The sequence below is a fragment of the Delphinapterus leucas genome, chromosome 12, assembly GCF_059928025.1.
Source record: "Delphinapterus leucas isolate spDelLeu-1000000601 "Yukka" chromosome 12, BTC_Dleu_Yukka2, whole genome shotgun sequence".
Taxonomy (NCBI): Eukaryota; Metazoa; Chordata; class Mammalia; order Artiodactyla; family Monodontidae; genus Delphinapterus; species Delphinapterus leucas.
Window position 1 is genome coordinate 78,600,241 of NC_143140.1, and position 24,725 is coordinate 78,624,965.

Sequence of the window (24,725 nt, forward strand, 5' to 3'; positions counted from 1 at the left end):
CCTGCATTACAGGCTGGCTCAGCTAGCCTAACAGAGCTTAAAAGCAAGCCTTAAAAAGTCTAAGCTGTTTCCAAGCAGTATTTTTAACTGCATCCCAGAAAAAAGGCTCAAAAATCTTTAAAAGAGTATAACAACCCATCATAAATTTCACAATGATTAGCATCCAGATAAAAATCTATGATGCATGCAAAGAAGCAGGAAATATAATGCAAAAGGAGAACAAAATGCAGTCAATAGAAGCAGACTCAGAAATGATACTGATGGTATAATTAGTAGACAAGGATACTAAAACAAATATTAAACAGACTCCATATGCTCTAAAAGGTAAATGAAAGCATGAAAATGTTGAGGAAAGACATGCAAAACTTCAAAAACACAAGTGTAATTTCTAGAGATGAAAAATGTCTAAGATGAAAAATTTTCTCTGGATGGGTTTACCAGAAGATTTGATATTGCAGAAGAAAAGCTTGATTAACGAAGACACATAGCAGTAGAAATTACTCAATATGAAAGATGAGCAAAGAATGAGCAGAACATCAGTGAACTGTGGTACAACTTCAAGAAGACTAATATATGTGTAGCAGGAGTCTCAGAAGGGAGCATGTGAACAGAAAACATATTTGAAGAACTAATGACCCAAAGTTTCCCAAATTTGATGAAGACTTTAAACCCTATAAACTTCTAGAATATACAGATATCTTAGAAGTTCAATGAACTCAAAGCAGAAGAAACATGAAGAAAACTACACAAAAGCATGTCATATTTCAGTTGCTTAAAAGTAGAACCTGGGCTTCCCTGGTAGCGCAGTGGTTGAGAGTCCGCCTGCCGATGCAGGGGACATGGGTTCGTGCCCCGGTCCGGGAGGATCCCACATGCCGCGGAGCAGCTGGGCCCGTGAGTCATGGCCGCTGAGCCTGTGCATCTGGAGTCTGTGCTCCGCAACGGGAGAGGCCACAACAGTGAGAGGCCTGCGTACCGCAAAAAAAAAAAAAAAAAAAGAAAGTCTGCATATAAGTGGACCTGCATGATTCAAACCCGTGTTGTTCAAGAGTCAACTACACAGTATACATATACTTACACTATACTTACATAGTATATACATTACTGTAGCATAAAGTTTACTATACTATATATACATTATTGATATTTATGTTTACATATATATATATATATATATACACACTTGGGTAGCACATATGTAGTATTACAAGTAATGGTATTAGACTATTAGGAAAAAAAATCTTTTATCAAGTTGTATTTGTACTTTAAACATTGCAGAAATAATGGAAAAAGTTGTGCATGTTTGTTGTATTTAAAAGTTCACATTTGGCTATTTCTTTTTGTAGGGTATTTTCTGTTACTTGTTTCTCTCTGTTATCCAAAATATTATGAGCTATTGGTCCCTGTAATTAGCTAGTATTTATTTTTGGAATGCTTAATAATTTAATATCTTAAAAATAAAAGGTACTCTTAAAGATGTATATTGTTTTCTTTAGCTAAGTAGAAATATTAGTTCTCTTTATATAATATATATACTTATGTATATGTTACACATTTTTATATATAAGATTAGAATGTTTTTATTTATAAGTTCCAGATAACACTGTAAACCTCTCTTGTATTTCTTTTATCACTTTTAAAAAAATATATTTAAATAACTTTGTGTATAGCTTCTTAACGTTACTTATATTTTACAGAAATAATTTCATCTATTAAGGCGACTAAGAAGTTGCTTATTTTAACTTTTTTTAAACAAATAAATATATTTATTTATTTATTCATTGCTGTGTGCGGGCTTTATTCACACATTGCTGTGTGCGGGCTTTATTCACACATTGCTGTGTGCGGGCTTTCTCTAGTTGCAATGAGCAGGGGCTATTCTTTGTTGTGGTGTGCGGGCTTCTCATTGCAGTGGCTTCTCTTGTTGCGGAGCACAGGCTCTAGGTGTGCAGGCTTCAGTAGTTGTAGCATGCAGGCTCAGTAATTGTGGCTCACAGGCTCTAGAGTGCAGGCTCAGTAGTTGTGGTGCATGGGCTTAGTTGCTTCGCAGCGTGTGGGATCTTCCTGGATCAGGGATTGAACTCATGTCCCCTGCATTGGCAGGTGGATTCTTAACCACTGCACCATGGACTTCTGGGAAGTCCAAGAAATTGCTTATTCTAAGATTGAGTTTATGGAATGTCATGTGTATACTTTGGAATAAGTTTATTACTATTTTAAGATTTTATTTAGAATTTTGTTAGAGATACTTCGACCCTAAAACATTATATTAAATATTGGCATTTAAAAATACAACTGAGGGACTTCCCTGGTGGCACGGTGGTTAAGAATCCACCTGCCAATGCAGGGGACACGGGTTAGAGCCCTGGTCTGGGAAGATCCCACATGCTGCGGAGCAACTAAGCCCGTGCACCACAACTACTGAGCCTGAGCTCTAGAGCCTGTGAGCCACAATTATTAAGCCCCACATGCCACAGCTACTGAAGCCCGTGTGCCTATAGTCCATGCTCCACAACAAAGAGAAGCCATTGCAATGAGAAGCCCATGCACCTCAACAAAGAGTAGCCCCCTGTTGCCGCAACTAGAGAGAAAGCCCATGTGCAGCAAGAAAGACCCAACGCAGCCAAAAATAAAAATAAATAAATAAATTTATAAAATAAATAAATAAATAAAAATACAGCTGATTGTCTTTGTCTATCATCATTTAAATTTTAAAATGTGATCCATAAACATTAAATTATTTTATTTAACTTAAATGTATAAGCATATGAGGAACCCAAATAAATGGACATTGAGTGATGATACTAAATGATGACTTTGTATGTAAGTGAAACTCTTAACTTCCAGTTACATGGTTTTTGTGCTGCACTTGGCAGTTCAAGACATTCTAGTAGGATAGCTGATAGCTTTTAGAGTCTGTTGACCATTAAGAACAAGAAGTGTATCAACTTGAATAAAAAAGAAGTAATTTAAAGAGAACGTAGGAGAGTGATTTTTTAAATTTTTTACAGACAAAATTTAAATAATATCAGAACAAAAAATTGAAGGGTAACAAACTTTGGTCATATAAAAATATTTTTCATGAACATTGGGGAGCATGTATCTTTTCGAATTAATGTTTTTGTTTTTTTTGGATATATACCCAGGAGTGGAATTGCTGGATCATATGGTAACTCTATTTTTAGGTTTTTGAGAAACCTCCATACTGTTTTTCACAGTGGCTGCACGAATTTACATTCCCAACGACAGTGTATGAAGGTTCCCTTTTCTCCACATCCTCGCCAACATTTGTTATTTGTGTTCTTTTGATGATAGCCATTCTGACAGGTGTGAGGTGATATCTCATTGTAGTTTTGATTTGCGTTTCCTTGATAATTAACCATGTTGAGCATCTTTTCATGTGCCTGTTGGCCATCTCCATTTCCTCTATGGAAGAATGTCTGTTGAGTTCTTCTGCCCATTTTGTAATCAGGTTGTTTGTTTCTTTGATGTTGAGTTGTATGAGCTGTTTAAATATGTGGGATATTAATCCCTTACCAGTCATATCATTTGCAGATATTTTTCTCACGTTCAGTAGGTTGTCTTTTTATTTTGTCGATGGTTTCCTTTGCTGTAGAAAAACCTTAAGTTGAATTAGGTCCCATTTGTTTATTTTTACTATTATTTCCTTTACTTGAGGAGACAGATCCAAACAAAATATTGCTGCAGTTTATGTTGAAGAGTATTATGACTATGTTTTCCTCAAGGAGTTTTATAGTATCCAGTCTTTCATTTAGATCTTTAATCCATTTTGAATTTATTTTTGTATATGGTGTTGGAGAATGTTCTAATTTCATTCTTTTATTGGGTTGGCCAAACCATACGTGTAGCTGTCCAGTTTTCCCAGCATCACTTACTGAAGAGACTGTCTTTTCTCCATTGTACATTCTTGCCTCCTTTTTCATAGATTAATCGACCATAAGTGCATGGATTTATTTCTAGGCTCTCTATCCAGTTTCATTGAGCTATGTGTCTGTTTTGTGCCAGTACCATACTGTTTTGATGACTGTAGCTTTGTAGTATAGTCTGAAGCCAGGGAATATGATTCCTCCAGCTCTGTTCTTCTTAAGATCATTTTGGCTATTCAAGGTCTTCTGTGTTTCCATATAAATTTTAAAATTATTTGTTCTAGTTCTATGAAAAATGCCATTGGTATTTTGATAAGGATTGTACTGAATCTGTAGATTGCCTTGTGTAGTATGATCATTTTAACAATATTGATTCCTCCAATTCAAGAACACAGTATATCTTTTTATTTGTGTCATCTTCAATTTCTTTCATCAGCATCTTATAGTTTTCATAATACAGATGTTTTGCCTCCTTAGGTAGGTTTATTCCTGGGTATTTTATTCTTTTTGATATAATGGTAAATGGGATTGTTTCCTTAGAAGTTATATGCACCTCAGTGTTCATAGCAATTGCCAAGATAGGGAAGCAACCAAAGTGCCCATCAAGAGATGAATGGATAAAGAAAATATGGTGTATATATACAATGGAATACCACTCAGCCATAAAAAAGAATGGAATTTTGTCATTTGCAGCAACATGGATAGACTTTGAGGGCATTATGCTAAGTCAAATGAGCCAGACAGAGAAAGACAAATACTGTATTATATCACTTATATGTGGAATCTAAAAGATACAGCAAACTAGTGAATATAACAAATAAGAAGCAGACTCACAGATAATAGAGAACAAACTACTGGTTACCAGTGGGGAGGTGGGGGATGGACAATCTAGGGGTCAGGGAGTGGGAGGCATAAACTGTTGGGTGTAAGATAGGCTGAAGGATGTATTGTATAACATTGTACAACACAGGGAATATAGCCAATATCTTGTAATAACTGAATGGAAAGTAACCTTTAAAAATTTTAATTTTTTTAAAAAGATAAATAAATTTTAAATAAATAAATTTAAAAGTTTAAAACTTAAAAAATATTCTTCAGATAGTTTTTAAGTGGCTCAGACATATAAAATAAATTTCAGATTTTAAAAGTCACCTTAATAATTACTGTGAGAAATGGGTAACCTGTCTTAAAGCTCAGTCTGAGGTATTTTTAATTGACCTTAATTCCAAATGTACATTTTTGTCTAAAAATTCTAAAATTTTAGTTAATTTCTAAAATTTGTTCTCATCTGTCAATGCAACTAGTTTTTCCAATGGAATATTGATTATAATTGCTTGGTAATTTATGTTTAGTTATTGTTTATTGTAAGAATACATTTTGTTTTCCTGAACTTGTCAATAATACATATACCACTATCATATTATCCTTACGCTCACTTAAGGAGTAAATAAAGTAAAAATCATTAAAATAGTGTCAGAACCAAATTAAATCTCATAATGACAGGAGGACTGAGTTATGGGAATTTAAGATTAACATTATTGATGTTAGCTTGTGAAATAAAAAGTTTAAAATGAAAAATTAATTATGAATAACTTGGTGTTTAAATAAAATTTTGTTTTTAAAAATGGAATTCTTTACCCCTCTTCTATAGGCTATCCACTCTGTTGCTTGGCATCATGAAGGAAAACAATTTATTTGCAGTCATTCAGATGGCACTTTGACTATATGGAATGTGAGATCCCCTGCTAAGCCTGTACAGACGATAACTCCACATGGTAAGAATGTATCCCTTTTAAATACCACCTAAATTGTGATGGACAGTAAACTGTTTTGAGTTTGCATTTGGATTTGTTTGTTTGTTTGTTTTTGATGATAAGGATGGGTTTTCTTTCATTCTGAATTTTAAATATTTATACATATAGAAATAATGTGTAACAACCAGGTAAATAAAATCTCAAATAACTATATTTGCGGTTGAAATTGCAAATATGAGCTTTGAGAAAATGAAGTTACATAATCTTCTGAGTATTCTTTTCTCCAGTAGTCCAAAAAGTAGATAATTTTGTGAGTGATATAGGACTTACTTTAAACTGTTGTCATCTTAAAGTTATCAATTGCAAGTTGCTAATGTATATATAATATGTACTGAAACACTTGGAACTCTAAGAAGGTAATTTTATACATTAAAGTATTGTTTTCAGAGTCTCCAAAATGACCCCAAGTTTGATTCACTAGGAAGACTCATAGGACTCAGCAAAAGGATGCAAAGCAAAATCAGTACAGGGAAAAGGCACATGGGGTGAAGTTTGGAGGAAGCCAGGTTGAAGCTTCCAACAGTCTTCTCCCAGTGGAGTCACACAGGACATGCTTAATTCCTCTAGCAATGAGTTATTACCACATGTGTGAAACGTTATCTACCAGCGAAGCTCCCCTGAGCCCAGAAGTCCATAGTTTGTATTGATGTCAGTCCACAGGTACCCTCTGCTTTAGCACGTACCAAAATTTTAGATGCTCAGAAGGAAAGCAGAGATTGGTCATAAACCATATTGTTTGTATAGATAATATAGCATAGTGTGCCACCCTTATCAGTCTTGGCATGGTGGAAGCTGTCTTGAAAGCCAAGTTACCAGTTACCAACCAAGAGAGCTAATCTTACAAGCTGACCTTTCTAGGGATAGCGGTCTCAAGCCTGCTTTGTTAACTTTTTTCTGTACAAGTAATATATACAGAACCTCCATGAAGGTTTTATTAGGGTGCTTATGAACACATTATGAAGACCTTGTTTGAATTTTGGATGAGGCCTAGGAATTTGTATTTCTTTATTAATCTGCATTCTCGCAATTCTACCCTAAGAGGTTCTTAACCAGCAAATTTAGGGAAATAAAAAGGAACTGTTTTTTAAATTGGTAGCATACTGAAAGAGTACTTTTGTAGTTATTGCTAATGTTTCATTGTTTGCTTTAAAATATGAATGCCCACTTTTAAAAAAAAAATTGGTACATTCTGCATTATTACAATGTAGAAAATAAACAGTCAAATTAAAAACATCTTTCTGTAGCAATATGCATTTTTAGACTTGTTTGTTTTCTGGTAAAAATAATAATTCTTTTAGCCACATATTGTAATTTATTTTACCACTGCTTTTTGGTAGCAGTCATCTTCTGGAAAAGCACTTATTTTAAATTTGCTACAGGTCTATTTATGTGTGCCTCCAGAAGATAGCCCTTTTGATAGCAGGTTCCAGTTTTCCCTAATATGTTTTTGTTCTTCCTTCTGTTAGTGCCTAAGTCCCTAATCTTTGTGGTACTCCTGAGTATTCCCATACATTTTAGCATCTCCCAACCCCACTGGAACCTAGGAATTCAGAAAACCAAAACAGTAGATGAGTAGTTTCAAGACCTTTAATTTCAAATCCAGAAGGAAATAAAAATAATATTGAAGATGGTAGCAATATGTAATATTGGTTTTAAAGTTTTATCTAAATTTTTATCTTTTTTTGTAAGTCTAGTACAAAGAGGTTTTTTTCTTTCAGACCATGTGAGAGTAAGTTTTCAACATATTGCCCAGTCATCCCAAAATATTTCAGTATTTGTTTCTTACAAAGACATTCTCCTATATCACCAAGTTTTGCCGTTTATCAAAAGGGTCTGTATGCAGGATAGATTTAGTTGTCATGTTTCTTTAGTCTCGTTCAAACTGGAACTGTTCTTGAGCCTTTTCTTGACTTTCCTAACTGATAAATTTTGAACATTACAGGTCAGTTATTTTATAGGATGTGCCTCCATTTGGTTTTGTCTGATGTTTTTTCATGTTTAGATTCATGTTGTACATTTTCAGCAGGAATATCCCAAAAGGACTGATGTGTTCTTTTTGCAGCCTCAGGTGGAGCTTATGTTTGATTTGTCCTAGTGATGTCTCATACTCTGATCCCTTGATTAAGCTTCTGTCTACTAGGTCTCTCCATTATAACGTTATTTTTTCCTTTTGAAATTAATAAATGTTTTTTATTTTTTCTTGTAATCAATAAGTGTTTTGATTTGGGGGAAATATTTGAGACTCTGTAAACATACCGTTCCTCATCAAATTTTTACCCTCTGTTTTTAGCATCTGTTGTTGTTTCTTGGATGGATTACTTATTGGTTGCCGAATGGTGATTTTCTATTTAATCTTGATACTTCTTTTATACTAAAATCTTAAGACCTTGAGAGCAGACTTTTAGAAGTAGCATAAATAGATTTCCACAGGGTTTGTAATATCTTAGCAAAAAAGGGTAACTAGTTAAAATTACTTTTTTCAAACAAGACAAAGAATATTTGATATAATATTTTTTTTCAAAATTAGAATCCAAACAAAATGTAAAAGTACATTTTTTTCTGTGGCAGATGTTAGGAAGTTGGATGGCGTTTGTTGGCACAGTATAGCAGCCTAAAAATGTAGATCATCAGAAGTACTGTTTCTTTATAAAATATGAATTATTTTCAGCAACAGTAATGTGGTAGATACCTGCCAAAGTTAAATTTATGCTGATAGTTGAATTCAGTGGCAAAGCTAAGTGCATTTTTATACATTAAAACACAAAAATGTGTTTTTCATACAGTAACAAGATATCACATATTCCATATATACATATACCATATTTGTGGTATATGCAATTTTTGGTATACTAAATATCTGCTTTGATGGATTGAAATTTAGGGCTTTTTTTCATTACTATCTTGCGTTGTGATCTCTTGCTCTTACTTTCTAACAGTTACAATAAATCTTGGGCTTTTTTCGTATCTAAACCACGTAAGGTAGTGGTTAAGTATATCTTATTCTTAAAAAAAAATTAATAAGCGTTACCTTGATAATTGATTAGAACTGATTGTACTTTTATTTATTCATTCAACAAATATTGGTTCTACTATGTGATAGGCACCATTCTACACCTTAGAACAAATAAGCAAAATGTAAGTGAAAGTACCTGGAAACTGACATGCTATATACATATGCGATTATAGTAAATATAAATTTGGATATCTTATTTACTTGGTAGGATAGGACCAAAAGATTTTTAGATTAGTTTTCCCCAAAATGTATTTCACGATACTAATTTTTCCTATGTTAATGAGTTATTTGGTGAAAAAGTATGTTATGATCAAAGAAGTTTTAGAAATGCTGAATTAAAGTTGAACATTTTTTTCACTACAAGACTTCTTAATCTTTAACGTACACTATGAATTTCTAAGAGGGAAGGTACGTAAACACATGTATACATACATATATACGATTGACCCTTGAAAAGCGCAGGGTGTTGAGATGCTCACTACTGCCTAGTAGAAAATCTGCATATGACCTAAAGTCAACCCTGGTGTCTGTGGTTCTACATCTGTAGTAGTCTAGTATTTACTACTGAAAAAAATTTGCACATAAGTGGGCCCATGCACCTCAAACCCATGTTGTTCAAGGATCAACTGTATATTTATTATTTATGTTGGTTTATATATTAATTTATTTTATGTAGCTTTTCCCAAACTTATTTGACTTTAGCGTCTTTTGTTCACAGAGCATCTTGTGGTTGTCTAGGGTTCCGTGGAATACACTTTGAGAAATGACGGCCTGGTGCTTGAATTATAATTTAATTATAAGACAGTTCCCCAGATTTGCTAGCTATGTTCAGTTTACCCTCCGATGGCATCATTCATCGCTAAAGCTGTTTGTTAGTGGACTCTTATTCTGAGGGGCATAGCAGTTATCTAGATAATGATGATAAAATGGCCAAGAAAGGAGAATAATTTGAATTCATTTAAGGTAATTTTCTGATATAAAGTTGTATAATTTTATGCATATCAAGATGGTTGATAGTCTTATTTTTTCAGAAAGTCTCTATTTGGGTGTCTGAAATTACTCGACAGATGATTTTTGACCAAAACAAACAAAATGTGATATCTCCCTTTAATCTAGTCTTTATGACTATCAAAGAACATTTCCCTGGCAGTCAGACAATCTGGAATGTAATTCTAGCTCTGCTGTCTGTGAAATACTTTGTAGAGATAATTACTGTTTTCTGGGACTTCGTTTCAGCGTATGTAGAATGAAAGGATTGAGCAAGGTGATTTTTAAGGTGTAAAGTTTTATGATTGTGTGGAAATGAAGCAGGATTTGCACCATCTATTGACTCTGCAAAGTCATTTCATCTTGGTGGGCTGTAAGTTCTGTATGTCTGTATGGTAAGCCTAGTGGGTAAGCCCTACTTCCCTCTCTCTCTCTTTTGGCTTGTTTCTCTCCTATGGCAGATAGGCTTTCATTTTTTAAGAGGGAAGAACTTTGGTAGTCCTGGCATGGCTCAGGTACTTACCCTGAAGCAGTCATCATGGTTAAGTGATTTGCTGACCCAGGGCCCCAGAGGATCTCCCATGTAACCCTGGGTATGTGCGTGTGATGTGTTGCAGAGTGAGATTTTTCTGCTATTGTCATGTTCACCAAAGTCAGATTATTCTCAGAGGAAATGGAGATGGTAGATAGTCAAAATCAATAGGTATCCATTATAGGAAATGACATTTTAAGATTTAGTTCGTGGAGCTTATTCATCAGTACAATCAATCCATTTATCAAAGAATAACCCAGGATTAGAGAACTTTTATTCTGTTAAACGTTGCTGAAGGAAAGATAAATTCAAACTTCACATAAGTAAAGCTAACTTAATGTAATATTTTAAGGATGTGAGATATTAAAAATTTCTATTAATCTACTTTTAAGATTTACCTGAAGCATAATACATTCAATAAATAACAAATCCATACAGCAGTTCTTTAATGTAGTCCATTACAGAGTTTTCCCTAGTTTTTATATTTGAGTGTTATAAGATAGCAAAGAGCAGAGCAAGGTTATTTTAGCCAGAAGGTGCAAAGACATAATCAAAAGCAGAGTATTCTTGGAAAACTGTTAATAGTTTAATATGACCAATGTTTAAAATTCCTTTGGGCGAGTAGCAGGAAACTAAGACAGAACTGCATACAGAGGCAAAAATATACCTTGTAGTATGCTAAAGAGTTTGGACTTCATGATGGAGACCTAGGAAATGATTTTATAATGAGAAACATAAAATTTATATTTGGAAATACTGCTTTGATGGTATTGCATCAGATGAGCTGGGAGCAGAAGAGGGAGGTCAATTAGGAAGCTGTTGTTAACAGTAAATAATGAAGATGTCAATTGTGACTGCTAATGAGAAGAAATGGACATACATAATGAAATTCTGGAATTAGAATCAATAGGACTTTGTTGATTGTGGCTGGGTAATTTTGGGGGATGGGAAGCAGGGCATAATAAGAGACCAGAAGGAATCACATGTGACATGGAGGTTTATGTGATTTATTAAGTCGAGTTTTATATTTAACCAGATCTTTTCAATGATTTATCAAAGTAGTTCACAGGTAGTTGAAAGAGTAAGCACACATTTTTCTACGGAGGTGGCATAGCAGTTAAGAAGTGAAATGACACTTAATGGTGAAATCCAGTGATGCTCTAAATGTCGTTTAGCTATTTGTGCTTTATAAAATCTTAGCTAGTGCCTTATTACTTGATTTGATTTAGAAAATGGTTAGTCTAGGATTACAGATGAATAAACCTTTCAGGAATATAAGCAATAATCAGTGGCATAATTTTAAAAACCTGAGTTGAAAAAAGATCAGAGTATGCAAATCAAAAGGACTCACTAATTTCCAAGCAAGATTAATGAAAAATCACTATAAAAACTGTAACATTTTTAATTTATAGAGATAATGAAACTACTCTCTTAGCATCCTTGTATGCATCCTTGTATCCATGCATTTTGTCCAAACTTTTATAAAAAAAGTTTATTTATAAAGAAGTAAAAATCAGACCAGGTTTAAACTTTAAGTTTAAATGCTGGACACAGTAGAGCAATACCAAGAGACTATTGAGCAAGACAAACCTTAAGAATTTTGTACCTGGTCAGGTTTTATGCATCTGGTCTTCTTCAGAGCAAACATTTAAATTCCTGACTGAAAGGTCGTATATCTCTGAACAGATTGAAATAGAGGTTGAAATTCTTACTTTGTTCCTTGTACAGCATGAGGGACTAGCTTTCAGATTTCAGCCTCCTTTTTTCCATACCTTTCTGATTACCCCAATTCTCTCTCCCACCTCAAGAAACCAGTCTTCTCCCCTTGCAGTCCTTTCCTGTCCCTTGATCTGGTGTTCTACTTAACTCTATCACTAGTCACTTGTTGGTTCTTGTAAGTTAGGATGCCAGAGGTTCAAGAGTCCATTGCATCATCATTTTCTGCATGAAGAGGTGAAGAGATGTTTCCCTAGGATCTTAAGGCAGGATTAGATGTTCTAATAGCAGTTGAATGGTGTGTATTTATAAAAATTTAATGTCATAAAAGTGCCATTTCATATCAGTGGGGAAAGCTCTGATGGTTCAGTAATAAGGCTGGCAGGTGCATACCTGTATCACAACTCGTCACATTGTACACTTTAAATACTTGCACTGTATTGTCTGGCAATTATAGCTCAATAGAACTACACAAATAGTGCCGAAATTATTAAAGAAAAAATACCTCCCCTATATCAAAATATACTTCAGAAAATAAATGTAGTAAATGAAACTATAAAGCAGTTACAAGAAAAAGCAAAAAAAAAAAATTGTAATGATATTTGTGTGGGGAAGAACTTCCTAACCATGAAACCAAAGAGGCGGTGACAAAAAAGAATGATAGTTTTTTTTCATACACATACACATGATGATACGGGATCGTGGCGTACCAGCCTCTTCTCCCTAAACGTTCCTCGACATTAGCAGCCCAGTCCCCTTTCTTGCCCCACCAGGTAAGCTATGTCAAAAATCTTACAGGTGTTCTTCCAAAATATATGCATTTCTAAAATCGTATGTATTTACACACACATATACAAACATATGAGATTTTTTGGTCATTGTTTTACAAAAATAGAACTATATTAGTCTTTTTTGCATCTCACTTTTCTTAATCCACTGTACTTGAGGAAAATCTCTCCATGTCACCTGGCACAGCCCTAATTCCTTCATTTCAATGGTAGTGTATCAGCCAATTGCTTGTCTCACAATTTTTCACACTTTATTCAGCCGTGCCAAATTGATGGGTGTTAACTTTATTTTCAGTTTCTGATCACTACAGATTGTGCTGCCTTTACCTTTCTGTACGTATTCGATAGGAATTTGTCCTTTTGTTTCTGTGGAATAAATGCTTATGAGTAGAATTGCTGCTCCTTGAAATTTACTAGTTTTACATATTTCTATTTTTCATAAATGTTCTCAAACTGCTTTTCAAAAAGACTGTATCCTTCGCATTTTTACCGGCCATGTATAAGTACCTCTCTTCCATTGTTCCTGCCAGCAGTGGTACTATAGCTCATTTTACTATCTTTTTTTGTTAACTTCCTGTTGGCCCAGAGTCTTAGAGTTGGCCAGAGATGAATGACTGGGGCCTTTTCCTTTCCTAGGTCTTTCCTGGGCATGCACACTGCCTTGCACATGTATACAGCCTTTTAGATCCCTAGAGTATGTCCAGTTCTTCAGGATTTTTAAAAAATTCCTGCCCAGGATCTTATTTGCCTCAACTAAAACCACAGCCTTAGGCAGCTGTGATATTGCCAGCAGATTGCTATTATTTCTGTGATGCCCTGGAGGTAGGGCTTTTTGTCTCCCTGAGCTGATGTCTGTTCTGTCAAATGAAATTGGCCACAATGCCTTGGGAGTAGAGTTTTTCAGGGAGCTGCAGATTGGGACAAAGTACTGATTGCCCTCTAGGGAATCTGGTTTTAATGGAACTGCAGATAAACTTCAGTCCTCTCTGCTGGCTGATGATGCTGTTGCCTTTTCATGGTACTGGGCCACTGAGCTGGGGAACAAGGGGAATAGGAACAGCCCTTGTCAAAGCATCCCAGTCCCCCTTGTCTTACCAAGGTTTGCTCATTTCCATTGAGTAGATAATGTTAAGGCTCATTTTGTGGCTTCAGTTAATTTGCAGAGTTTATAGTAAGTGAGCGAGTTCAAGGAGGTCACACTTTGTCATTCTGGAAGTCAGTCTCCTTTTTTAGTTTTGTTAGCTCTTCATAGGAATTGAGTCTACCATGTGAACTTTAAGGTCATTTTGTCCAAATTTAAGAAAAGCTGTTGGAATTCTAATTACATTAAATTTGTAAGTTAATTTTGGAAGAATTGCCATTTTAGGATTTTAAGTTTTCTTAAATAGAAACATGATTAAGACTGATAGACTTATTTAATCAATCACAAGTGACACTAGGGATAGTATTTGCAACATATGGATACAATGTTAATGACCTTTGAATATTAAGTTTATTTTTAAATATAAAGAAGATAACATACAAGCACGGGTAAAAGATATAAGTTATTTTTAAAAGAAGAAATACAGATGATCATAAAGCCTAAGAATTTTCCGTTAGGAATTAAATCAATACAAATTAAAATGAGATACCCTTTCCACTTACCAAATCAGAAAAAAAAAGAGCACTGTTCAGGAAGCGTGTGGCAAAATACTCTCCTACATTTTCTTCTTCCTTTCTGGAATACAGTTCTACCTAAGTATCTCTTTTCTAGAAATTAATCCTAAAGAAAAATTATTAATTTATTCACTGATTAAATAGTTACTGAGTGTCTACTCTGTGCCAAACAATGTTTGTCACCATGGGTGTATCAACAGAAAACACACACTTAAAAACCTTTGCTTTCATGGAATTTACGTTCTTCTTGGTGAGGCAAATAACAAACAAAAGAAAATACAAACTTCATTAGAATGAGCTAGTTACTATGGGGGATAAAGCTGGGAAAGAGGATAAGAAGTGTTGGGATAGCAGTGTGTGTTTGGGATCTTCACAAATAGTATGATAATGGTGAGACTGATTAATCCCTAAGAAATGGGAATAATATGTTTTATTTTCTTTAATTTTTCTGAGTTGTTAATACGAACATGTAAAACTAGGTAATAGAAATCAACCTTTTTAAAAATAATCAAAATTCTTTGACAGTATGAGTTTCTGACACATTTTATAGAGGTTGGTTTATTTTAGCAATCTTCTGGACATTGCAATGGATGGCTTTTACTTTAAGAGAGTAAATGTAAATGAGTAAGAGAGTAAATGTAAATGTAAATTTATGCTAATGAGTTTATTAGCATAGGGATTTAATTTTGCAGCCTGTCACTTTGGGTGAAAATATGACTTAGATTTATTTTTCTCAAATAAGCTATTTTAAAACTTGAATTCATTGGGCAAATTGAGACCCTATTTTGCTTATCTTCAATTAAGAACATTGGAAAGACTGAATTTCTCTTACTAGAATTTTATCACATAAATGTTGTTGACAAGTTATTTTATTTACTTTTTAGCACTGAATTTCAAAGAGTAAACTGATCATTTAAAATATCTTATTTTGTATTAAATACTTCTTTCAAGACCACTTTAAAATGTTTCATGGTGGATTTCATTATATTTCATTTTATAAACTATCAATGTGTAAGAATTTAGAGTAACTTAGAATTTTAGAATTTAATGCAGGAAAATATATTTTAGGAAAACAGTTAAAGGATGGGAAGAAGCCAGAACCATGCAAGCCTATCCTCAAGGTGGAATTCAAAACGACTAGACCTGGGTAAGATTTTACTTCACTGACAGTATTCATTGTATATAATTACTGAAGTAGCACTGACAGCTCTCTTATCATTTATTTTTGAAAGCCTACTTTAGAATGGTCTAACCCAGTCATAAATTTTATGCTTTCTTTATTTAGCAAGATAACTAAAATGGATAATTTTAAGATAAAATATTTCATTGTGTTCTCTCTGTCTTTAGTAATTTCACAATATATCTTGGAAAGTTGGAATTATTTTTCTTGTCCAACTTTATATGTTCTATTAGCTTAGTCTTCAGTAGCAGTAGTGTTTATTCACTAGTGAAAATTGTGGAATAAGCAATGAAGAAAAAAGATTTAAAATTTAACCTGTTTATACAATATATGTTCATTATGAAAGTTATAAGTATTCTTCAAAAATTAAATCTTATTTTAAGAATATTTGGCGATTCCAATAATAAATACAGCCTAATATCAAAAGAAGATCATCAGTAGTATTTGAAAAGACTGATTTACACTGTGAATTAGGTATAAGATTTATATGGTTTTTACAATTTACATATCTTACATGTTTTTTGTATATACCAAATGTTATATTTAAAAATATAATAAAGGAAAATTTTTTTTAAGGTTTCTTTGAAAATTCCACATCTCTTTAACCTCTAAAGGAGCCCCTTTATTTATGTTCTAGTTTCCTAGGAAAGGTGTATGGTTTTATTTACTAGAGCTATGTTGTAAGAGAGTGAATTTATGTAGTGTATATAGTGCAGTGGTTCTCAGATTATGGTCCCTGGGCCAGCAGCCTTAGATGAGAACTTGTTAGAAATGCAAGTTCTCAGAACTCACCCCAGACCCACTGAATCAGAAACTCTGTCTGTGGGTGAAGCCCAGCAATCTGTTTTTACTAGACCTGCAGGAGATTCTGATGCACACTAAAGTTTAGAACCACTGGCACATTTTTTTATATACCAGCTTATAACCACTGGTTATTATAACTGGCTTATTTCCCTTTTCAATCTGTTCTTTTCTCAATCTAATTCAACTCAGCCTTTTTCTCATTCGAAAAAAAGATAGTAGGCTGAAGAATCTTAAGATTGCTGTTATTTTTCCTTGATCCCCTTTAGCATTCCTCTGGGACCCAGAAGATATATTGTGTTCAGACAAAAGATTGACTGAACTCCAAGAGGAATAGCATCTGTTTAATTGACCGTGGCATCCCTCACTGTGTGACCTTTGGCACAGAGTTATTTGACTTCTTTGTGCTTTAGTTTCCTCATTAATGACATAGATGTGATAATAGGTCAAAAGGTTGTTGTAATGAATTAAGTGAGATAATCATGTATTCAAAACATTTCACACAGTGCCTGGTACATAATGAACTTTCTATAAACGGTTGCCCTTATTTTTATTGGGAAACCTCCAACCACCAATTGCCTTTTATTTGCTGTAGTTGTTCTATGGCAAATGTATGTGAATAGGAAAGCATAACAGCGAAACGGCGTGGGGTGGGGAACCAGAAGAAAAAACCCTATGTTTATAATACAACATAAACTGTCTAAACATTTAAACTGACAGTGCTAACTGTCTTCTGAATTATCTAATCATTTTAACAACTGTTGGTTGGCAACAAAGGCAGAAGTACAGGGAAGATTTTTTTTTTTTCCTCTCTGTGTTCTACCTATTCCCGTTTTCACTCCTATATAGTGGTAATATTTATAAGTTCCTGGTTCCTTCAGGATGACAGTGATGTTTTTCCTTTCCTAGGATCAGAAATGAAAGAAGTCTGGCTTTTTTGTATGCATTTGTAGGCACTGTTAAATAGATCCATAGGATAACCCTCTGGTAACAGTCTTCTCCAGCTTCCTAATTTCTTTTTTCACCTGGGATAAGATTTTCAGTAAATTAAATGAGCTCTTTTTTTCCTCGCTCCATGACTCGTTTCCTTGAGATATCACCCCAGAATTCTAGCACATAGCCAACATTGGGAGCTACTGGAACACCCCTCCCATTGAGAGCAGAATCACCCTCCATTAAGCAAGCTAGGCAGCTCTCAACCTTTCCTGTTCCTAGCAAGTGTCTCGGGCAGGTGCCGGCAGAATGTGTTCTATCAGTTCATGTTGGCAAATTACCAGATTTTATTAGAAGGGCCATCCTTCCCTGCTCAGAATCTTCCACATTTTCTTCTCTTTACCTAGAAATAATTCAAGGCCGAAGGATTCCCTCTCATCCATTATAGTTCAGCGTAGATGTCACTACTTTTAAGGATGTCTTGGCCATGTGGACTAGATCGTGTCCCCTAGTAATATACTCTCAAAGCATGCCGTATTTTTCCTTTCTAAAACTTATACTTGTCATTAATAATGAAATTACTTGTTTAATGCATGCCTTTCCCATTAAATATTCAGACTGATGAAAGCGTGAGACATACCTCTCTCACTTCTAATTGTCCTAGCACAGTGTTATTGAATGTAAGGAAGAAGAAGATAGGCTGGTGTATAGAAAAGCACAGCCATGAAGACTTAGCTGTTTTCTGTTAATGATAAACTAGCTGTTACTGTTAATGTTAAAGGTAAACTGACAAAAAATGGAATCAAGATGTTGTGTAACTTTTATTTTCTAATAAAGTATATATTACACCAGGGGAGACAAGATTTTTCCCTTACATAGGGAACAGTGACAATTTAGTTAATATTACATTTTAATAGCACTTTTATTAAAGATATGCAGGTATTCTTTACATGGCCAGTTCTTAATAAAGAGTCAAAAATTAAATGGTAAGTCAATTCTGTTGAAGCTGTTTTTTGTAAAATCTAACGTGACTCAGGTGTGAAGTCCTACAGCCGTTGACGCTGGAGCAAAGTGATTGGAGCCTGAGCTCTTGAGCCGCACCACCTGGGTCTGAAATCGGCCTCAGCTGTCCACTCAGGTGCTACCTTTGGCAAATCAACTAAGCTTTCTGTGCTTGCTCCTTCTCTGTAAGGTGGGAATGAGAGTAGTATCTACCTCAGAGTTGTTATGAAGATTCAACGATTTATATAAAGCACCAGGTTGAAGGGAAGCCTCTCTGTTAGGGAACCTAAAAGTGAATATGATCACGGCTAAATATGGCAGTTTAGTTACATTTGGAGAAGCACAGCTAAGAGGTTAATTTACTCCCTTTCTTCATAACACATGCTATGACAAGCCTTTTGTGTACAGGACCAGAGAGTAAATATTTTAGGCTTTACAAGCCATATGGGTCTCTTGCAGTTATTCAGCTCTGCTACTATAGCCCCAAAGCAGCTGTAGACAGCTCTTAAATGAATGAATGCAGCTGTGTTACAATAAAACTTTATTTACGGACTTGGAAATTTGAATTTCATATAATTTTCAGGTATCATTATTTTGGGTGATTTTTTTAACTATTTAAAAACGTAAAATCCATTCTTACTTTGCAGGCCATACAAGAACAGGCAGTGGACCATAGTTTGATGACCCTTGATAGGCACACACGTACATATGCATGATGTAGTTAAGTTAATCTTTAAGGAAAAGTTGGGCTTTTGTGTTTGTTTTCCACTGACATTACCCCACTCCCACCCCTGGTGCCAGAATTTCTTTTCAAGTAGTTGAATAGATATGGTGATTTCTTTAATTTTATATGTGGGCTAAAAGCTCTAGGTAGATTACCTATGTAATATAAAAAAACAGATTACAGTAAAAACTCGGGGTACATTCATGATATTCATGAAAATATCTAAAGATCTATTTCAATAATCCTCACAAACCTGCTACCCTTGAGTTTCCCCCACTGCTACCAGTGTCGTGTTTCTGATGAGAGAATCCTAACTCTCAGAAGCCCCAAACTCCCCTGTGCACAGTTATTTCTCCAGAACACGGGCTCACTTTCTCTGATTTTTATCTTTCTCGACTGTAGATTGTTCTTAAATAACTATATCTGTTAACACTTGTGCTGCGCCTGCTATGTGTGTGCTGCCAAAGTGCTTTACGCATATTTATTTAATCTTAGCAACAACCACATGAGACAGGTATTATCTCACAGATGAGGAAACTGAAGAAGAAAGGTTGAGTAACTTGCCCAAAGTCATACAGCTCATAAGCAGAAGAGCCCAGATTTAATCAAGTCTGTACTCTTACCTGTACTCTACTACTTGCCTGCTCTCTGTTCACATTAACCACCAATCCCCAAGATTACACTCATACCTGCAGATCTCCCAGCAACAATTGCTCTGCTAAACTACTTGCTGAAACTGCAGATGAAGAAACTCACCTTCAATTCATTTACAGATACGTTGCTCAATGAGAACAATGTTTTGGGATCACAGGTTTGGTAATAGCCTTTACATCAATAAGTATGTTTGTATTTTCTCATTCATGGAGCCTCTGCTTTTCTCTGAACTCTTGCCACCAAAGTATTGTTCAGCAGATGTTCCATCTGCTAATCCATCTCTCTCATCCATCTCAATTCTTGCTAAGCCATAGCAGCAAGAAGAGAAACCACATTCAGAATCACAAGTTGTTTCCTTTTGTCTTAGCAATTCTTATATTCTTAGTTGAGACAAAAATAGCATCTTATATCTTGAACTCAAGACCCTTACTTAGATGGCTTGGCTTTCAAGCACCAAGAAGAAAAGAATTAGTAGATAAAGTGAACATCCATTATTGGCCAGGTACTCTGCTCTGCAATTGGAATGCATTATCTTTCATAATTCTCATAACAGCACTATGACTTGGGTGCTTTTATTGTCTCCTTTTAGGATTATAGATAATGAGTCATGGAGAGCTTAAATAACTTGCCTCATGAAGTAACAGAGCTGGAATTTGAGCCCAGGTTGACTCCAGAGCTGGAGCTCTTCTTAATCAGTATACTAGGAAGTATCACAAATAGCCTGGGTTAGGATGAGATTATCCTAATGATTCACGAGTCACCCAGTTCACCAAGAACTGTATTCTCTTTTATATTTGCTAGTTTATCAGGTCATCTTTTTAAAGTTAATATTAAATCATACTCAATACACGTAATCACACTAATGTGAGATGAGAGATCTGTCTGTGCCTCTAACAGGCTGGATAACTTAATGCAAGTAACCCTAGCTACGCAGGACTAGAGAGTTTCACAGATTGCTTCCAGGCTGCATATTTAATTCTAATTTGATGATTCCCACGTTTGATTTTATGGTATGTGGTCATGGCACTTGGTCTTATACTCACTGTTTAGGAAAAATCCACAGGCAGATTTACATTTAATTGTACCTAATGAGAAAAGACCTCTTTGAGTCCATGGACTCTTAAAATTTCACATGCATCATCAGATAAGCTTCCCTGTTTTCATGTTACTTTTACCATGTTGGTCAGCACGTTTCAACCTCAAATTGGCTAATTCTCATTGTATCACTATCTTCAGAGACATTCTTATGACCCACCCCAGATTTACCTGTATTATATTCATTCTCTCAAAAGTTGAACATTTTCTCCCAATCTTACTCTTCAAACCTTGTACCTAGCTGGGATAAATTATTGTTCACTTTCTTGATTTTAAGATAACATTTGACGTGCGGTGCCTTAACGAACACTATTATGGTATAATCCTGTGTAGCTAGAAAAGTGAGACTACTAGACTGATAGCTCTGTCTTCTGACATCAGAATACTTCATTTAGTAGCTATATAAGTATATGCTCAAGATTGGGTTTTTTGTCCGTGGCTTCTATCAATTTAAAGTACTAAGATTCCTCTATTTTTAAGCTTCTCTCTATATTAGGTGTGTTTTTTTGAATTTTATTTTTATTTTTTTATACATCAGGTTCTTATTAGTTATCAATTTTATACATATTGGTGTATATATATTGATAATTCATTACTGCTAAAATATAATTGATATCACATATTTAATTAAGTCTACTGATATACAAATCCATTTTTGTATCATTAGCAAGTTTTACTTGTTAACTTTGTTTGAAAGTAAACGTGTATCAAGCCATTGAAATATATTTAACCAGTAGTGGTTACTAGAATGGAGGTGATGTTTCCTGAGTGTAAGACAAAGAAGCACATATAGGATGGTTCCCTGACAGCTCAGAACCCTTTAGCACCAAGGCTCCCAGCACTGGTATTTTATCCTGAAAGACACTAAAATAAAGATGTAGAAAGGAAGACTAGTAGACTCTGAACAGGGCGAGAAAAAAGGAAACCCAAGATATCAGGTTCTTGAAGTGTTTGTAGGAGAGAGTAAGTAAGCATTTGTATACTTCTGTAGAGAGATGGATTTGAATGATAACAGAAGAAAAATTAGAAGATATATATTGTAGGAAGGATTAATTTGTAAGGGTACTTTACTAGCATCGTTTCAAACATGAGCCAGGATATAGGGACATTAAATTTAAGAAAGAAAAAGAAGTGGGTGGATTCACAATAGAAAATACTCATTTAGAACATGTATTTAGTGAATTCACCAGTATATGTAAGTAGCAGTTATATGTCATCAAGAAGAGGAAGAGTAAGATGCAGATTTTAATTTTTACCTTAAATTAGGGAAGACCTCCATATGAGTAATGGCAGAAAAGAAAGAGCCTTTGGAATAGGAGACACTGAAAATGAAACAGTTTTTTAATTTTTTTTACATTATTTTTTTAACATCTTTATTGGAGTATAATTGCTTTACAGTGGTGTGTTAGTTTCTGCTTTATAACAAAGTGAATCAGCTATACATATACATGTATCCCCATATCTCCTCCCTCTTGCATCTCCCTCCCACCCTCCCTATCCCACCCCTCTAGGTGGACCCAAAGCACCGAGCTGATCTCCCTGTGCGATGCAGCTGCTTCCCACTAGCCATGTATTTTACATTTGGTAGTGTATATATGTTCATGCCACTCTCTCGTTTTGTCCTAGCTTCCCCTTCCCCTTCCCCGTGTCCTCAAGTCCATTCTCTATGTCTGCGTCTTTATTCCTGTCCTGCCCCTAGGTTCTTCAGAACCATTTTTCTTTTTTTCTTAGATTCCATATATATGTGTTAGCATACGGTATTTGTTTTTCTCTTTCTGACTTACTTCACTCTGTATGACAGACTCTAGGTCCATCCACCTCACCACAAATAATTCAATTTCGTTTCTTTTTATGGCCAAGTAATATTCCATTGTATATATGTGCCACATCTTCTTTATCCATTCGTCTGTCGATGGACACTTAGGTTGCTTCCATGTCCTGGCTATTGTACATAGAGCTGCAGTGAACCTTGTGGTACATGACTGAAAATGAAATAATTTTAGAAGAAAGTTTTAGAGTGGATTTCTCATGTTGAACCCAAAGTGTACTGATAGAGAAGATAACTTTCTTAAATATTGAAAGCATTGTCATATGATTATATGATCCATTCTTCTGGAAAAATTTTTTTGGCCACAGAACCAATAATCTTAGGATTAAGGTTAGGTTTTAGGTCCTGAAATGGAACATTGAAGTAGATGACAAGAATAAAAAGTGTGGTAGAGGGGAGTGTGCTGGCTAAAGGATGCAGTGAAGCCGGGGAAATTAAATGATGGAAAACAAGAATTCTTGGCCCATGCTGCAGTGACCAGCACGTATTAAGTGCTCAGTAAGATGCTTGTCAAATGGATGAATCATAATAATATCATGACTTGATTTATATAGTTTTTCTTGAGTGGCCTAGGAAGCAGAAAAATTTTCAGCATAAGCTACATTTTAACAGTACTTTAATACAAAGTGTAATGACCAATACGGAAATGACATTAAAAATTGGCAAACTATTTTCATGGTATTTCATATGAAAAATGCACCTTTTAAAAAGTTTGATTAGTTGTAAATACTGTTGTAATTCCACTATTCTAAAATAATTTTTTTCATTTGTTCATTTTCCCTAAGTCTTTTTTCAAATACATACACATTTTCACTTAATTATATTCTTAGAGCATATTCAGTTTGGTATTTTTTTTTCTACTTAGTATGTCTAAAGTATTATAGTTTTTATTAATTTTTTAAATTAGTTTCAAGGGCTGTGTAGTTCACTCAGTCATACCTCCCTTTTTCTGAACATTTAGCTTTAATATTATAATCAGGTTTATAATATAATTAATACAGTAGTGAGCATATTTCTCTTGATATTACAGAGAATTCAGCAGAAGATTTTTACTATTTTACGATTACAGTAAATTTCCAGTGGTGAAATTTTTTTTTTTTTTTTTGCGGTATGCGGGCCTCTCACTGCTGTGGCCTCTCCCACTGCGGAGCACAGGCTCCGGACGCGCAGGCCCAGCGGCCATGGCTCACGGGCCCAGCCGCTCCGCGGCATGCGGGATCCTCCTGGACCGGGGCACGAACCCGTGTCCCCTGCATCGGCAGGCGGACTCTCAACCACTGTGCCACCAGGGAAGCCTCCAGTGGTGAAATTTTGAAGATAAAATATTTTTATAAGTCTTGACAAATTACCACATTGCTTTTTGAAAGTATACTTTAAAGAACTGAGTATAAAATCTAATAGTTTCATCCATCTCATCAGTGTGGGATGACTTTTTTGTTTTATTAATTCACTACCTTAAAAATCAGCATTTATGCTTTAGATTTATCTTAAATTCTCTAACCATAATTTGAACTCCTAAATGACTGCTGTTAATGAATGGAAAGGCAGCCTGCTGTCATAATTGGGGTTGAAGTTAAATTTGTTTGTATCTGCAGGCAAAGCAGCAATGATTCATAGAAACTTTTTAATTTAATTTTTTGTAAGCAATTGTCGAGCTAAGCTTTTATGTTTTGACAGGGACCAGAAATTATTCATATGCTTTTCTATAATTTTGAATATGTATTATTTGTTAAAATGTACAGCTTTATTTCAAACCTAATTGTTTTCAAAATTGTTGCTTATTTGTTATGGCTATTCAGATATCCCCTTCTTATACTGCCTCTAGTTGATTCATTCTACTTTACCTACTACTGAAGCTCATTCTGAGCTTTCCTTCAGTTTCTTCTTTTAGAGCCATGCCTCCTCCATCTCTAACTTGGTTCTCTGGTGCATCCTTAAAGCTTTATGGATTGTTCAAGCTAATGTAAGGGTATATTTTGCATCATTATACATCCTAATCTACATTTTGTCCCATCCCTAAAATGCTTACACTTGAGATCTATACATAGACTAAGTATCTTAGTGATAGTTCACTGATTATTCTAGTACTTTTACTTAGATGTTTATAATATATAT

The 24,725-nt window shown here is 34.7% G+C and overlaps 1 protein-coding gene across 5 annotated transcripts in view; it reads left to right on the forward strand.

Moving 5' to 3' along the window:
* STXBP5 (syntaxin binding protein 5) overlaps window positions 1-24,725 on the forward strand; it is a 165,990-nt gene that overhangs the window by 56,891 nt on the left and 84,374 nt on the right. For all 5 annotated transcript variants that reach the window (XR_016395246.1, XM_022558713.2, XM_022558722.2 and 2 more), the window contains 2 exons: window positions 5,539-5,662; window positions 15,462-15,540. Coding sequence is in view for 4 of the 5 variants with exons in the window: in XM_022558713.2 (XP_022414421.1) it covers window positions 5,539-5,662; window positions 15,462-15,540 (203 nt within the window). In the remaining variant the exon portion in view is untranslated. The remainder of the gene's footprint in view (window positions 1-5,538; window positions 5,663-15,461; window positions 15,541-24,725) is intronic.